Source organism: Rhagoletis zephyria, unplaced genomic scaffold (assembly GCF_001687245.7).
Source record: "Rhagoletis zephyria isolate East Lansing unplaced genomic scaffold, Rhagoletis_zephyria_1.1 Rzeph_scaffold_00097, whole genome shotgun sequence".
Lineage (NCBI taxonomy): Eukaryota > Metazoa > Arthropoda > Insecta > Diptera > Tephritidae > Rhagoletis > Rhagoletis zephyria.
The window spans coordinates 121,098-139,987 of record NW_016157181.1 but is presented as its reverse complement, the minus strand read 5'-3'; the positions used below and the strand labels follow the sequence as shown (position 1 = coordinate 139,987).

Below are 18,890 nucleotides of genomic sequence, written 5' to 3'. Positions count from 1 at the left end.
TTGCAAAAAAGGCAAAACAAAATAGCGAAAAAGGCAGGAAAAGGCAAAAAAGAGGTATTGCAAAAAAGCAAAATAAGGCACTAAAAAAAAGACAGAAAATACAAAGAACAATCAAAAAATATATTTATTTTAGAAATGTTTATATTACAAGTAAAAAGAGAAAAACTATGAACTAGTTTCATTATATGAAAAAATTTTACTTTGAATCTTTGACTATTTTATCCTTTCGAGTTTCTAACTCATAAAACTTTAATCTGTATAGTTGAACCACAAGCTGCATTTTGAAGTTTTCTGGCAGCATTTTCATTCGATTTTCGTGAAGAAAAGCCTTGAATGTACTAAATGTGCGCTCGACGTAAGTTGATACAAGTGGAGCCCAATTTAAATATGGAACGTTTGAAACGTTCATATTATCAGGAATAAGGGCGTTTTCCTCGCCCTTTACAATTTTATCCACACCCCTTATTGTCTTCAAGCCTACGTTAGCTGAGAAAANTCAAATGTGTATATATCAGGGAAAGCTAAATCGTGGGCATTCTTAATCGAATATACTCAATCTCTTTAGTAGAAAAAAAGGCAATTTCCATAAAATCCGTTCCCTGATAATAAATGATCAGGATGAAAAGAGAAATCGATTAAGCGGTGACTGTCTGTCCGTCCGTCCGTCCATCCGTCCGTCCGTCTGTGCACACGATAACTCGAGTAAAAATTAAGATATCTTAACGAAACTTGGTACGTGTACTTCTTTCGGGCGTAGGACGGATGGTATTGAAAATGGGCAAAATCGGACAATAACCACGCCTACCTCCCACATAACGGTAATTTTCAGAAATACGAAAACTGCGATAGTTTAGTAACTACTGAAGATTATTCACTCAAAACTGATATTTACAATGATTTTTAGACGAAAAATAAGAATATTATAAATTTTTGAAAAAATGGGTGTAGCCACGCCCACTTACATGTGTATATCTTGGCAACCGCTACCCCGATTTCTTCCAAATTTTGTACAGTTGTTGGCCTTGGTACAGCATACCAAATATATAAGGGTAATTTAGAGAAATACGAAATCTTTGATAAATCAGTAAATATTAAAGCTAATTTATTCAAAATTGACGCTTGCAACAATTCTTAACCAAGAAATACGCTTATGATAAAATTTTGGAAAATGGGCGTGGCACCGCCCACTTATGCTCACATATATGTATCTCGGTAACCGTTCTACCAATTTGTAGCAAACTCGGTATGGTTATTGTGGTTGGCACATAAAGGCAAAGCGTTGAAAATTATTGAAATCGGACTAAAATTACGGCTTTTCATATAACTTCAATATTTCGAAATTTAAGGACCTAATTTACTCAAAATTGATACATCCCTGCTTACCATGTAGCGGTAGCTTTCGGAAAGGTGGAAAACATATATTTAATATTTGCGCCGGTATTACTGTTCGGTTCCACCCGAATTTAGACTTTCTTACTTGTTATTTTACTATTAGTTAGTTTAAATTTTTAGAGTTGAATTTCATTAAAAAGTCAACAACAGCAAACTAAAAGCAACGTTAAAAATATGGAACCTATAAAAAAAGTAATAAAAATGAAATAAATGAAAATTCTACTGGCCGTGGGACTCGAACCCACGAACCTGCGGCTCGTTAATCCGCGTTAATCTGCTGTCGTCTGTCAGGGCAAAATTATATGCACAATTGTGTGCTAATTTATCTGCATAAGCAGATGGACATGTCTCGCGTTTTACTCTAACCACCTTCACGCGACGCCACAGCCGACATTTATCAGGAAAGCAATTAACTGCGTTTTAGTTTTTTCTTTGACAATTCAAAGACAGAAATCGCTTTATTTGCCCATGTACATACAAATATGATATTGCCAAATGTATAAGTTTCTTAGAGAATAAAATAAGACATTTCTGACTTCATTTAAGAAAGCATTTCTTGTTTATTTTCAAATTCATTTCTGCCATGTTTGGTTTTTGTTTTCAACAGTTCAATTCTGTGGAAATCGTGGCGGGTGTTTGTATATATGTTAGAGCTCTAGATACCCGGGTATCGAGCAATGCGAGTAGCTCGATACTCGCTCGAAACTCGTTCATTGCTCAACTGCTCAAATGTTTGTTCAAAATTTTCGATGTTTTGAACAATTTCATAAACAAAAGAAAATTTGTAAATTGTATTTGTCAGCAGCTGCTTTCTAATTCATGTTAAATAAATTATATTATTAAATACCAATATAACAATCTTTGCATTATATATCAATAATTTGAAAAATTTAAAAAGTTGCTACCAAAAATGTCAACATAATAAAAACAAACATTGCTCAAATTACTCGAAAAAACTCGAATTGCTCGAGCTCATGCTCGAAAATTTTCGAGTAATGAGCATTGAACAAGTGTGCGAGTACTCGCTGCTCATATACCCGGGCTGTTTGAAAATGTGCGAACAAAATCGAGAGCTCTAAAATATGTACTTGTATAAGTTTCTTATACGCCTGCCACACATTCTCAGATAATAGGCTTAAGAAAGTATTTTCTAACTGTTTTTCTGCTGTGTTTTGTTTTTGTTTTCAAAATTTCAGTAGATTAACAAATAAATTTCCCAGCATGAAAAAGTTATTTTCTTAAATGTAGTAAATTTGAAAAATTATTTTCTTATTTATTATAATATTTTTTCCAACGGTATTTTGCAACAGGTTTTGTTGTTGTTTGTAAACAAGAAACCCGTTTCGTATTTTCAGTAGTGTTTTCCTTAAATTCAGTAGACAATAAACCTAATTTGAATATTTCATGAATTACTTACTATTTCGCGACCAAGTAAACATTTATCCGACTTGGATTAAAAAACTTCTCTCCGTGTATCTCACTTTTAGCGCCTTGTGGCACAACCATTTTGTATCCAGCGTAATTTTGTTTTAAGTGGTTTTTGATAAGTAGCTTTTCTCTGGTAATAATTAAAAGCTTTAACAATTCGTGCCGCTTCAGCAAACAAGATCTGCTGAAATCATGTTTTTGATTAACATTTTAAACAGGGTAGCTCGAATGCTTCAAAAATTGTAAAAATATTAAATTGCTGCTGTTTGACTAAAGTTTATTTGCATGCGTGACAATGCATGCTTGCTTGATTTGACCTCGACTCACGTTACTCACGCTCACGAATCAGTTTGTAAAATTTTCTTACGCTCAGCATTGACCAACGGAACGGTTGCTCTGATGGAACGGTTCTTTCGAAAAAACAGTCGTTTCATCCAAGGGGAATGTTTCAAGTATCTGAGTACGTTGACTATTAAAAACTTGAAACTTTACGATCACAATGTCAGATGTCACATTTCAATATTTTAACACTTAAGCAGCAACCTTCGTATAGATTTTTACAGCTTGCATTTAATTAAATGCAAATGAGAAACTGTGGCAATGTGTAGGAAACTTGAGTATGGTATGCTGTGCAGCACGCAAGATAGCACTCGATTCTTGTGGATTTGCCATTTGATTTTATTTAAGAAACAAACCCAGTAAAAAAAAACTACCATATGGCCAAATTCTAAATATGAAAATGAAAACAACCAATTTTGGTTAAATATATGTAGCCTAGTGTATAGAACTGTATCTGAATATGGTGGGGTATAATAGATTTTCCTATTTTGAGGTTCCTACCAAGTGCGTTGGACAGCAGTTGGTAGTTATGCTTCTTTAATTTTACTACTTTCAATAGTATATAGCTTCTTTAAAATATTTATTTTAGACGCGCTAGCTATTGAAATTGTTCTTTACTTTTGCGATCTGCCTTAAGATCAGCCTATAAACTCCTACATATCTACGGATTTTGATATTCACTACATCTCCAAGCATAAGCAGGAAAAGTGTCGTAATTATTAGTCAAATTATATAATTAGTCAATTATAACTCAAAAATAAATAAAATTATAGTTTAAAAAACTAGAACCTCCCTATTATAATTGCCATTCGTACGGTCATCAAGTATGTAACTTGAGAATAGAAATCGCTACATCTTTTAGACGCATCAATATTACATAGTTACATCCCGAGCTAATAAAAGGAAGGTAAAAACACCGGAGGCTATGAATGAATACATGAAGGTTGGCTACAAAATATGATTACAAACGATTTTAGTGGAATTGACTAATGATAGTACTCCAGCGTTAATTTTACTAAAACCTTTTGCTATTCAAATAAGCATCGTTAACTTTAAATCTTTACGCATTCTAGCGATTTTTGTATGTTGAAAATGTTTAAACATTTTTAATGCATTTCGTTAGGCAAAAGTTGTACCATTATAAGTACGGTGCCCACATTCGTGTGGACAAAAATCTAAGACATCGAATCCGAAAATACAATTTTGTTTTTAGAAAAAATGATAACATATTTGAATACAGTTTTATTTAAGACAAAACAAAGAGAAAAAATCTTGAAAAATGATCGAAAAAATGTAAACACAAAATATATTCGGTGGAGAGAATGGAAATAGGGAAAACAAATTTTATTTACTATCTAAAAAAACACGTCAATCAAAATTTCAAAATTTGTAGAACATTTACAAAAATTCGACGAATTTTTAAGATTAAGATTTTAATTTTTAAATGTTGACTAAAATTCTAAACATTTTCAATTCGATTTTTAGAATTTGTTTGAGCATTGTATCCCATAAATGTTTAGTACAACAAAATGCAAGTTCGAAGTAGCTTGGATTTAGCGCTTATATTTGACAATTTTTTGTTCGCGCATTTTCTTCCATACAAAGTATGCTCGATTTTTTTTTTGTTTGGAAAAAATGAGCAACACCTTTCACTTACAAAATTTACCAATAATCAATGGTAAGCCCTAGATAATTAAAATTTGGACTATTTTGAATGGGCTACAAAACTGCTTATTCAGAATGTTTCTAAAAAATCGAATTAAAAAGCTCAATATTTTGATAAAAATTTGTGGAATTTTGCTAATTTTTGTACAGAGTTTGATTTACATGGTTTTTGTTACCAAAGAATAAATGTCTCTTCTTTATTAATATTTTTGCCACTGCATCTACATCTTATGTTTTTCATATCCATGAATTTTTCACGGAATTAGCAATAATTTTTATTTCCTTTTTGGTTGTTGTTGTTTCCGACAGGGTGGGTGTATGATGTATTATGGAACGAATTTCCGTCATCCCTTGTCAAATTTGGTTTGGAGACAAACGTGTACAACATAAAGGACAAAGATTGAATTTATTAGAAAATATGGAAATATATAAACAGAAGACCTTCAAAGGACAAATAATAAATGAGCAAATAAATACTGCATCGGACGTACTGTTTGAACCTCTAAAACTACTGTACAAGAAGAAGAATGACAACAACAAAATATTAAGGACAGATATGGAAGGGAATACACCGACTGCAAAAACAAAAGGGGTAAAAATCACGGACTTCTACCTGCCGTCAAAAACGAGCCAAAACAATTCATCTACCTATTGAGTACCGCAAACACTGCAAAACTTAAAAGACGTACCTAACAAAAGAAAGAGGTAGTTAACAAGGAGTATAAATACGAGCAGCCAACAAAAATTATGCAGAACGAAAAATGACACTGAAGATGGCACAACGCCGAAACCGGTTTGTCTCCAAACCAAATTTGACAAGGGATGACGGAAATTCGTTCCATAATAAATAATTTTTATAACTTCACTCAAGCTAGAATTGTTTCGTTGAAAATAAAAACAAAACAAAACCTGACAAATATCTATAAAAACCTTAAAAAAAAAATATTTACAAGAATGATATAAGCACGTGACTAGCACTATAAAATAATTAAAATTGTTGTGTTAGGAGAAACCAATGAATGAAATGAAAAAGGAAAATATAGCGAGAGTACTAGTTTGACTGAATAAAACATAACCAGACATCATAGAAACTGAGGATGCGGGCTATGTTTTTGACTCCACTATATTCTATGTTCTTTGTTATAACGAAAGTGCTGCCACGTTTGAACAAAAAATTGTTTTTTGACCAGAGTACAGGAAGACTCTTGTTAAATTAATAAAGAAAACATTGAAAATCGGTATATAATCAATACAAATATGAAAAATTGAGACACTTCCACATCCCGACTTTTGAGAAATATTCAGCGGCACAATTTTCTCAAAATCGGTACTGTCCCGCCAAAAATGGTACGAATGGTCACCGTAATTATAATGTTTGAACTTGATGCTTCTAGCCCTTTATTTGGTTACTTAATATACATGTATGCGATGGAATTAACTATTCGACAGATTTGAAAAATTAAAAAAAAAAAATTCGACGTGATCGAGATCAAAAATTAGCTAAGTATTAAGCTTGCAAAAGTTCCATAAAACGTTATAGTGATACGGTATCTTCGCACAGAAAGAGAGAAATAGTTTGTAGAAAAGCTCCGAGTGACTTAAACTTATAGATATTTCAAGCGCATCTCCGTTCCGAAATTCAGAGTATTTCAGAAGTTACAGCTGTTAAAAGTGGGAGTGACAGAAAGACGTTACTTTTTATTCCTGAGCGTACATGTGTACAAAGGCATTATAACTTTGTTCGAATAACGGTTGTTTGTGACCTCCAAAACGAATCGAGATAGATAAAGACAAATGTATACATAAATGCTCAAAATGAAAAGAGAAATCGATTAAGCCATCTCTTGTCTGTCCGTCCAACCGTCCGTCCGTGTACACGATAACTCGTTGAGATAGGTTGCCCTTTATCCAGAGTACATTGGTATTCAAATGGGCAAAACGATTTTTCCTCAAATGCTGGATCCAAATTGTCGAAATCTGGAATGTGAAATAGAATCTTGACATAAATAAGACAGATTTGAAATATATCTCTGTAGTCCCTTTAAAGTTAGCGAAAAATAAGAAACAAATTTTTGTAATTTTCAGACGATGCCCTATTGAGAAATCTCGTACACCACCAGCGAGGACCTTGAAAAGAGGGGTCTAATGGATAGCCATTTTATGTTTTTTGTATGAAACAATTTTATTTAGGTTTTTATTAGGAAGTCTTTCTTAAATATGTACACACATACATATACATTTTTTTATACCCGAGCGCACTTGTGCACAAGGGTATATTAATTTTGTTCACATAACGGTTGTTTGTAACAGCCAAAACGAATCGAGATAGATATAGACAAATGTATACATAAATGATCAGGATGAAAAGAGAAATCGATTAAGCCATGTCTGTCTGTCCGTCCGTCTGTCCGTCTGCCCGTCCGTCCGTGTACACGATAACTCGAGCAAAAATTGAGATATCTCAACGAAATTTTTTATGTAGGTTTCTATTTATCCAAGGTAGGTTTGTATTGAAAATGGGCGAAATCGGGCTGTAACCACGCCCACTTCCCATATAACGGTAATTTCCAGAAATACGAAAACTGCGATATTTTAGTAACTACTGAAGATAATTCACTCACAATTGATATTTACAATAAGTTTTAGACGAAAAATAAGAATATTATAAATTTTCGGAAAATGGGCGTAGCCACGTCCACTTATGGTTACATGTGTATATCTTGGTAACCGCAGCACCAATTTCTTCCAAACTAGGCACAGTTGTTGGCCTTCGCACAACATACTAAATGGCCGAACATTTTTAAAATCGGACAATAACCACGCCCACATCCCATATAACGGTAATTTAGAGAAATACAAAATCTTCGAAAAATCAGTAAATATTAAAGCTAATTTATTCAAAATTGATGCTTGCAACAACTCTTAACCAAGAAATACGTTTGTGATAAAATTTTGAAAAATGGGCGTGGCACCGCCCACTTATGATCACATATATGTATCTCGGTAACTGTTCTTCCAATTTGTACCAAACTCGGTATGGTTATTGTGCTTGCCACATAAAAGCAAAACGTTGAAAATTATTGAAAGTGGACTAAAATTGAGGCCGCTTTTCATATAACGGTAAATTTCAGAACTGCTTGAAACTTCAAAATTTCGAAATCTAAGGACGCTAATTTACTTAAAATTTGTACACCCCGGCTTATCATGTAGCGGTAGCTTTCGGAAAGGTGGAAAACATATATTTAATACGTGTACCGGGTATTTATTGTTCGGCTCCGCCCGAACTTAGACTTTCTTATTTGTTATTATTATAAATTACATATCTGCGTCAGAAAAAAAGAGCTTTTTTAACCAATTTTTTTCGACCGCCAGAATTGACAATACAGACAGAAATCCGCTGGGGTAAGTAATTTCAGAAAATGTTTTTACATTCTGGACATTTTCGGACTTCGGTAAAGTTCTCAATAGGTTCAATAAGTATTTATTACACATAGGTAGCTATGAATCGATATGAAGTCAACAGTGTGAATTCAATGAAATCCAGCTCTTACTTCAAAACATGAAATCACCCTGATTCCAACCATTCTAAAAATACTTGGCTACCATTTAAAACATATGTAATAAGAGGAAATGATAAAACTGATTTAATGATATGTTATAAGATCAAGTTTAATGCTCATGACCACTCTGTAGGTTGCTTAAAATGTTTTTACCAAGAAAGGGATGCCCAAAGATTCATGTTGCCCTTTCTTAACCTTCATTAAGTTTTAGTTGCTGAATATTTATTAGAAAAAAACAACACAATTTATTCGTTCAGATTTGAAGTGAACGATGTTTTATGAGGCGATAAAGTAAAGTTTTTTTAATTAATTTTGTTTCGTAAAATTTGTTTTGTTCTTTTTTTTTTTAGTCCAACCTACATTCCATCATACGTACATATTTAAAATCATAAACAGACGGCAGCGTTGATCCGGAACAACTCGGGAATTAATTGCAGTTGATCCGGATTAAGTCCGAGTTAATCCTCTGTTTAAGCTTTAATAGCCTGGGCCGAAAATTCGCTTTTTTAGAATTTTGATTAATAATAGCAAAAACATGGTTCATTATGCTCTAAAAACAATCTGTGTGAAAGATGACAATTTTTGGTCAATATATTAGGCTCGCCCAAGTCCACCGCAGTTCAAGTGATGTTTTCTGATAATTCTCCGCATCCGGACAACGATTACGCTAGTTGAAATCGATAATTGTAAAGGTTTCTCATCCAAATTGGCAATCTAAAAGTACATACACACATACTTCTATGTACATGGTACTTATTGTCGTTGGAATAAAGAAACTTTGTAAATGCCACATACACTATTATTCGATAATCGTATCATTGGATAGACAATCCTTTAATCTATTAGACAAATTTTTAGTTTTCTTAAATATCTTTTTGAATCGCGAACTTATTCGCTAAAAACAAAATGTTATAATAACAGTGTAGGTACTACAACTGTTTACAAATAGTGTATGGTGCACTTGGACTATTATTAAGAAAATCCCAAAGAAATTTTTTTAATATTAAAATAATTGTAGAGTATTTTACTTCATTATATTGCTGCTAACTTTCACAAACAGCTTCAAAATTTAAATAAAAAATAGCGTAGTATCGACATACATCAATTAATCTTTCTGCGTATGCAAACAAATAAAATAGTGTACAATGATTTCATATAAAAAAGTTCAAAGATAAAATAGTGTATAAGCAGATGCTTTCAGAAAAATGGACTCAAATGGTATTTAAAGGTAAGCATGGTAAACTTTTTTAGTGAATTAACAGCTAAGGAATCAATAAAAAGTGTGGTGTACTTATAATGAGAATAAGTATTTTGAATAAGAAGCGCTCAATTAAAGTTTAAACTTGGTCGATTGGATTATAAAAACTTCTAATTCGTTTTTCTCAAAACTATACTTTCCATGTTACACTACTTTATTATTCCAGCGACGATATACTTCAAAGTAAAATAAAGGAATATTTTTTTTTAATTAAACAGGCGTTACGTCAAATAAGAAGTAATAGATACTTATGTAATTACATAAGTCCACCTTCTTGATTGGCGTTGTTACCGGGTTTTAACCAATTCCAAAAAAGCCAATCGTTTCTCTCTTGTGTGAATGCCAATTGGAAATTCCAACTGAAGCCAAATCCCCCACCACTTGGTATTTTAGCGTTGATGATTTTAGCTCTAGCTGAGTACGTAGAGGCGCGTGCTGTGTATTATTTGGTAGGTTCCAAGAGATACTGGGCTCACTAAATAAAATGGTATACACATATTTTTCTTTATATTTAAATCTAGTTTTCTCCTCTAACTTTATAATTAGTAAGTACCTACTTAATTAAATTTAGAAAAACACCATCAACCAGCTGACACGTTTCATAAGCATTTTTCTTTATTTTTACAAACTTATGAACATTGAAAATAATAATTAAAGACTCAAATAGTCATGAAAAAAGGATCTTAGCTAATAATTGTATAATAAAGCTTAGCCTAAATGCAATTTCTAGAACTATTTAAATGTTTTACTTCACACATAGTTGCATGAAACAACCGTATGGGCTAATCCCGTGTTTATATACACTCTTAACGCGATTCAACAACTCTTAACTCGCATTCAAAATATGATTTATGGTGGCACTGTTAAAAGTTTCAATTCGATTTAAGAATGTGTTTACATGTGTGTTTCCAAATAACATGCTTTGACTTAGAACGAATTAAAGAATCATATAAACATGGTATATGATGTACGTATGTATGTAGTGCTTATCTTTCCTTTCTATCTTATCACGTCTGACTAAATAATAGTGAAGTGCTTCCTATCTTATCATTATTTTATCACGCATATACGTGGTGTCATGAATTAACGTACATACATATATTTTAATTAAAAGTCGTAATAGATTATCGTAAATATAATTTGTGTAGCGCCATCTACCTGATTTTTTTTTCAAAAGCTTTAAGTAGTTTAACCCTCTATAGGAAATATTCTTTTGTTATTTTAATCAAAGAGAGAAGAAACGAAAAGCAGTGGGATTATTTGTGAATTGGTACCATTGTTCATAACGGCTAATTAAACATTTGCACAAATACTTAAAATTCAAAGGTGCAAAAGTATGTATGTATGTTTTAACGAATATGTGTTTATGTATGCACTTTCTCTATTAAAGTGTGTGTGGAAGTGGTTTAAAAATATTTCATTTGGTTTTTGTTATCTTCAAGTCTTATGTGCGTTGTGCTTTCTTTAAAGATTCTCCTCTTTCACGTTGAATCAATAGATTTTAATCAACTTGTTTGTTTGACAAATATAACGCTATATTGGCTCGTCTTTAATTGGTGATGGGGAATTTTATGTAATATTAATTACACATTGTCCTACCATACAGCTGTAGATGCTCAGGTGACCAACCTGCTTCAACTCAGCACTCATGAGCTCTATGTTACTTGATCTCGGGTCGAACAACGCTGCATTTCCTATCTACATATGTACATCAGGGCGAAAGTGTAGTGTTTTGTTGCAGTTGTGGCTTAATACCACCTTTTCACTGGATTTCGAGTTAATGATGTAATGCTGTTGTTCGAAAAAAGCGTAGTGTCGTCGCCACTATCATCAACAACAACACTAACACCACCACTGCTACCCACCTGCGAATGACGTCCATACTTATGTAAATATATGTATGCACGTTCTTCTACAATTCGTGTTGAGTGATGAAAAAACTGGGCTAAAGGAGGGATGAGTAGTTTCCATTATTAGTTTCCTTTTATTTTTATTTTGCAATAAATATATCACCTGTATCACTAGTGAATGCAGAGCAGATTACCGTCGTTTTCTCCTTCTTCCTATTTAGCGAATGGAAAATGCATTGAAGCTATAAAACCGACAGAAGATGGCTTTGGTGATAAATGAAAAGCTGCTGCACTGCTTCCTTTTAAGAGTTGTTGCGTTCGTATATGAGGAATAAAGTTTCAAAGAAAAGTTAGAAGAATAAAATAAATGACGGTTATATACATATGTACAGTCATGTAAAAAAGTAGGGACACAACATTTTGACCTGTTTTGGCTACTTTAATGTTTATTAATTAAACAGAAAAAAAATTTAAAATTATTATATATGTTTCGTTTAATAGGATTCAAACCCGGACTGTCCTCAAAGCGAACAAATAGTCTACTCAGCTTCAGCGACAACATGTAACAGGACAATTTTCGCAACTGCCTTTCAGCTCACCACAGTTTTTCGAAAGAGTCTTTCGCAAGACAATTTTCAATTCTGTCATATATCTTGAAAGCTCTTTACTGCATATCGAAAGACTAATTGAAAGATCTAACGATGAGGTCTTGGGCTTATGCTGTTCACCTTTTAGCATTCATTTTTTTCTTAATTAACTTAATTAAAACAACATACATATTTTTCCTTTTAAAACAGTCAAAAATAATAAATAAAAGAAATTTAAATTAAAAAGGGAACAATGAAAATAAAGCAAAAAAAAGCATTTTTAAAAATTTAATGAGATTAAATTAAATTTTTTTTCTTTAGATTTAATTAAAAAAGGACAAAAATTAAATAAAAAACAAGAAACAATATTCCGCCGCCCAAAACTCGAACTCGGCTCTTGTGACCCTTGGAGCGACGCATGCTAAATGATATGCAAGTGCTTTCTCTCAAAATAGTTTTTAACCTTCACCACAATTGGTGAATGAGAGAGCTTTTTTTCTAAGACTATTGTGCTAGAATAACAAAAGTCTTTCGAACTATTGCTTGAAACACAATACCCGGCGAAGGGCGAAGTTCGCCGAATTGGGCGATGCCGTCGTTCACCGTTCGCCCTGCTATTTCGCCTACTTTAACAGAATTAGAGCGGCTGCGAAAACAGCTGATACCATTTCGTCGCACTTATAGGTTAGGTGACCATATTTTGAAAAACTAAACCATATTTAGAAATGATGAAATGGTAACAAATATACAAATAAAGCAAGGGGGAATAATTATAAATGATTTTATTTTAAGCCAGATTTAACGAATCGATCACTGTATTTTTCAACCACCAAAAATAATTCGTGTTACATGCTGTTTTCTTTTAAATCTTTGAAAGTTAAAAAACATACGGCCACCTTTGGCATGTACTGCCGCCATCGCCCAGCAGAGCGATGAAAATAAATCTATCGCCACGAAACGCCGCCGAGCGAACTTCGCATTTCGCTTTGGCTGTGTTCAATTTCATATGCCGGCAGGTGTTCTAATTTTGACAGCGGTAATTTCGCTGTGGTGAGTTCGCCGTTCGCCGGCATTGTGTTTCCACGGTATCTTGCCATCTGTCCTTCGTTTGTCTTACTGAAGACTTTTTACTACCTTAGCCAGATTTGTCCTCTAAGTGTGTTTTCAAATGTTCATTTTGAATCAAAGCCATATCACGCGCTTCGTGCATTTGAACAGATTTGTGAATTTAATAGTTACAGAGTGGTGTTGTTTGGTAATTTTTTTTTGAGCTGAACTCGTTCTTGATAAAAATTTCTAGACGATACCTCTCTGTGATCGATCAAACAAAATTATGTTTCAGTTTTTTTTTTAATAATTTGTGTTCCAAAATTTAAAATCGCTAGCAAAAAATACATAAATAATTAGATCGACTTTTATAGACAATTAATAAACATTAAACAAAACAAAAGAAAAATTGCTAAAACTGGTCCAAATGTCATGTCCCTATTGTTTTCATATGACTGTATGCTCAGTCGTTGTTTGCTTGATGAAAACATTGCTCATTTTACACTCGATTGAAAGCTATTCTCGGAATCATCTGTTATAAGTTAATTAAATACCATATAGTAAACAAAACGAATTTATTTTTATTATTTTTTGCTCTAATTCAAGAACAGAAAGAATTATCGAAATTCAATTCATTTGCTATAAATAGCACCGTCAGTTGTCCAAAGTCTATCAAAAAAACTTTGTCTTCATCATTAAAGCAAAATTACCAACAATTGACAAATTTAGAATTCGACATGGCGGAGAAGAATACAACTTTTTAAATTAAAGAAGGCAACAAACCCCGTATTTTTTGTGTTCTGGGTTTGAATCTGAGAGCAAACTAACAAAACATTAAAATGCGCATTTCGCAAAATGACTTAAACCTTCTGCTTAGATAACGATATGTGATAGGATGACAACGCCAACGTTAAAAGTTTATGTTTGCGTTGGGAAAAATATTAAATAAGATGGTACACATATTTGTTTATATATTATTATTATTATTTTTGGAATATATTTACTTCTTGAAGACTTATAAATATTTTTCTTTGTTAAGCAGCCACCTTCACCGGATCACATCAAAACAACAAAAGTGCCTAAATCGGTTTCCGATAAAAAGCGGTTCTTTGAATCGGCTATGGAAGATCAACACAAACCATCACAAAAGACAGGTAAGACAAAATCATATACACACATATGCACCTTGCAAGGTGGCAAACTGTAATGCGATACGAAAGAGCAATGCGATGCGATAGGCAAATACATCGTAAGTTGGGGCGATTGCCTATCGCATTGCAATTATCATTCGCATCGCATTACAGAGTAGGCCCCCTGAACTAGTGAACATATTTCTAGTTCCGTACTAGATATTTATCGCCAAAGGCAAATCAGTTCGATAGTAACTTGTTCTAAAGCAGCGAAATATGGCACTTAAAAAAACTACTTTATTTTACTTTTTAAAACTACATAACGCTAGTTAAGAGTGAAAAGTTGCTGCTATGTCTACTTTTGCTAAAAAAAATATTTTTTGATGCAACCAAGAACATATCGTCACCTGAGAGGAAGATCAACCTATCTCGGCAGCCAGTTCGAAAACGCCCTATCTCAGAGAACTTTTCAAGAACGCCATATTTCAGAATTTGATTGCAGAACGCCCTTTTGCAGAATCTTATTGAAAAGCAAACTATCTCAGAATTTGGTTGAAGAACGCTCTATCTCAACTGAAAATACATCGAAAATGTGCTGACATAGGACGTTTTTGAATCAGCAGTTGAGATAGGGCGGTCTTCAACCAAATTCTGAAATAGGGCGTTTTCAATCAAATTCTGAAATAGGGAGTTCTTCAATCAAATTCTGAAGTAGGGCGTTCTTGAAAAGTTTTCTGAGATAGGGCGTTTTCGAAGTGGCTGCCGAGATAGGTCGATCATCCATCCACTCAAAAGATCTAACTAAGTACCAATTGCATTTCTAACCGTTTCTGTTCAGTGATACGCAAATTTGCTAAGTCCAAAAATATCAAATTGAAAATACATGTCGCTTTAAAGTAAAAAGCAGCTTTTTTGACAGATATCCCATTGAAAGTTATGTCAGTAACCTGTTTTTAACTTTAGAGTCTACTTTATTTCGAACGAGTCATTTATTAAAAAAAATAAAAATAAAATAAAAAATTTAATCGTTATCAAGGGAACACCCAATATATCAAAATTCTTTTATCGTCAGTCGATTTTAGTATCGGATCAGTTCGGCACTAGTGCGCTTCCCCACAGAGTATATTATTCCTAAAGCCTTAGTAGATTTCATTTCGAAAAAGGGTAATTTCATGTAAAAGAGGAAAACGACATAAATTGCTACTTCATTATTTAAAATTAAACTTCGCCTTGGTCTAAAATAATTTTAAATAATAAAACTTTCATTGGCTCATATTTATAGGTTTATTGTTTGTTTAATTAGTTTCAAGTTCACAGAAACGTACAGGTTTTGTTTTATTTACGATTCAAATAGTTTTGAGTGCACAGAAATGAATTTAAATAATTAGATTGGAATTAAATATTTAGGCGAATAATGAATTAAATGAATTGAGCATTTAGGTAAAGAATTAATGCAAACTATTTGATTTCACAAAACACAACCGTCTCAGCTACCGGCTCGTACTCGACTCGCTGCTAGACTGCCATGATACGCCATTGTTTCTTTAAAAAAGAAATAGGGTTGCCAGGCTTTAACCTCACATATTTATGTAGCCCAAATCACTTATAAAGAATATGCTTCAGCTTTTTAAGTTTCTTTAAGTATTTTTTATCTTATTATTTATGTTTGATTTATAAAAGATCCTTAATAAAATTTTGACTAAAAATACATGGTGCCCAACAACGTCCTTAGTGTTCCGCCATGTATTTTTGGGTTGTTACATAAAAAGCGACGGTATTTTGTTGAAAAGCCCATCTTTTCTTTGCGACACGCGTTAACCGACTCCAATCGGGACCACTATCGACTGTGGTAGTATCGATTTTTGGTATTAGACGAAAAAAAAAAATTATTTTACTGTACTTTGGCCCCCTGTGCGACATGCCTTAATCGTTTCCAATCGGGACCAAAATTTATACGTGATAGCTGTGACCGTGCTATTACCGATTGAGAGGTGAGACCGAAAGAAATCGTTCATTTAATTTTTATGGACCACCCTTATGTACGTCGATTTGGGAAACTAAAATGTACATCAGTGTTCAAAACTGTAACGACATCTCGTAATCCAAGGGACCACTAAAATATTACAAGTAATCGCGGTTTTCAGAGAGAGGAACTACGAGTTATAGGCATATTTTATCTTTACTTTTTTTTACTGCAAGAACATACACTTTCATACATATCGGTCATTACGAGTTGTAAGATATTAACAACTAAAACTCCAAGTTCAAGACCTTTCTAGACAACACAAAAGCAAAAGTAACGGTCATAAGCTATTTCCGCTTTCTTTTCTAATTTGCAAATTATGTACAGTATTCAAGACAAATATTACTGGCGTTTTCGTTTCTTCAAAATGCCTTGCCTTTTCATTGTTCTGCTCTTAGTGTTTTTGCGAACTTTATTACGAATTATGGCGATTTTTGACTTATTGAGCCTACGAATTACAGAGATTCCACTGTAGTTATTTCCCCCTTTATGCTTTCCGGATACGAAAAATGGCCAGGAATCGAAATGTTTTATTGCCTTTTCCTGATAAGAAAATTGGCCAGAAAGCACACTGCCCGCAAAACGTTAGTTTCTTTTCTAGCTGGCGAGCTAAGTAGTTGTATTTAAATATAAATATTACAACTGAATCAAAGTCAAATCAATTTATATTTATATTTTACCGTACGCTTCACCGGCCATATTATTGACACTCCGAATTTGTCGGAATAATGTGGAATATCAATATTTACGGAATAGAAGAGAATTAGTCGGAATAAGTCGCATAGAATAAAATGGAATAAGGCGTAACAAGAAAGTCAGAATAGTTCATTACTGAGTTTTACATTTTTTTTTAGCAATACATACAGGTAAGAAATCAAAACTCAGATTCTAGTTTGTAGTTATTCTTTTTAATCCATTTAGGGTGAAATAATGACGCATTCATCTCGATCCAATGCACTGATCGTAATTGACCGTGTTCAACGTGTTTACGAGGAAGACCCAAAACAATAAGTACAAAAAAGGTATTAAAGCTGCATTGAGCACATATATTGATTGAAAAATATTTTTATTGATATTGTTTACAGACAACGATATCTTGCACACGAAGTAAATGTACTGTGCGCATTGTGTTTCTTGGCTGCTGTTAGCATGCAGTCTATCTTCGGTGACATTAGAGGGGTTTGCCAAAATATACTTATGTATGTATGGATTAATTTTAACATTCGCATTCGCAATAATAAGTGCGGAGCTTGTACCGCAATAAAAAAAGAAAAAATATAGCTGAAAGTCCTCTTAACTGGTGAGGCGTCAATCGAAACGAATTTAAAATTTTGTCAAGTTACGTACGCATAATATTATATTTGTCGCCTCCATCAATAAGTGTTCCGAGAGAGCACTCATTCAGTAGCGCAGGTTTGATTTACGATGCTTTAAGAAACAGGCTTGAACCTGAAAAGGCAGAAACTTTACTTTTTATAAATGCAATGCCTCAATTTTTAAATTTAAGTACTAAGTAAAACAAAGATTATTTAAAATTACTAACATTTCCATGTTTTCATTTACCTAAAATATATCTTGAAAACATCCCTCATATGGGACATTCTAGCCCATTTAGGACACCATTTCCGATATTTCTCATAATTTTTTATGTTATACTACCAATCCAGAGAGGATTCAGACAATCCGTTCGTTAAATTTTCATCGCCAGAATTCTCTAAATGAAAAGCAGTGGGACCTAAAAGTAAACAATATGGAAAAGTTACAGATGCAATTTCTAATCAGACAAATGCGGCAGTATGAGGGACATGTTACTAGATTCTGCAACTTTTAAACTTGGTCCGATAATGATATATTTAAAATTTTTTAATTAATGAAAAACTAACAAATTTTGTCAAATTCAACGCATTCTGCATCAAACCAAATGAATTTAACGAAATGATAAAGATACCACGTTGTAGAGGAAGAAATTCTCTACATATTTGCAGAGATAATTACTACGCTACGACTAATCCTTTTCGCGTAATTAATCGTTATCGCCTTCCTTTAAGTTTGATCGAACACATGAATACTCGTACATGGAGTATGAGTAACATTCCCTGCTCATATTTCATACAAAAGAAATAAACTATTGGCTTCACCAATGGATTACGCGAAAGTGATACATCGCGGCGTTATACTTTGCACTGCAATTTTGTAGAGAGTTTCTTCCTCTACAATGTGGTATATTTGTCTTTTTGATTACTAAATTCAGGCAGAATTCTTGTCGTTGAATTGGACGAGATTTGATAGTTTTTCATCATGATTCAATAATGGAAAGGTTTTGTAATAAAACAGTCTTCTCGCTCCCACACATAAAATCGGCTCCTTTACTTGTTCAGAATGTTGCTCACTCTATAGTTTCTAGTGATATTAGCAGTAAAACCAAAAATTCTTCATACTAAATATTCGTTGGCGTCACCTTCCTTTTGCGTAATTTTCTATAACAAGTGTAGAATAGCGACCGTTTAGCTATAAAATAACCAAAAATGCCGATTGATAGAACTTTTTACGCTGATTTCAACGATACCAATTTTTTTCAATTTTTCCTAATAAACAATCGTGGTACAAAGCT

At 33.1% G+C, this 18,890-nt stretch overlaps 1 protein-coding gene across 9 annotated transcripts in view; it reads left to right on the top strand.

Moving 5' to 3' along the window:
* The window catches only part of LOC108376139 (scribble planar cell polarity protein), a 483,715-nt gene that overhangs the window by 383,777 nt on the left and 81,048 nt on the right, over positions 1 to 18,890 (top strand). For all 9 annotated transcript variants that reach the window (XM_017632340.1, XM_017632355.1, XM_017632348.1 and 6 more), the window contains one exon: positions 14,169 to 14,280. In XM_017632340.1, the coding sequence (XP_017487829.1) occupies positions 14,169 to 14,280 (112 nt within the window). The remainder of the gene's footprint in view (positions 1 to 14,168; positions 14,281 to 18,890) is intronic.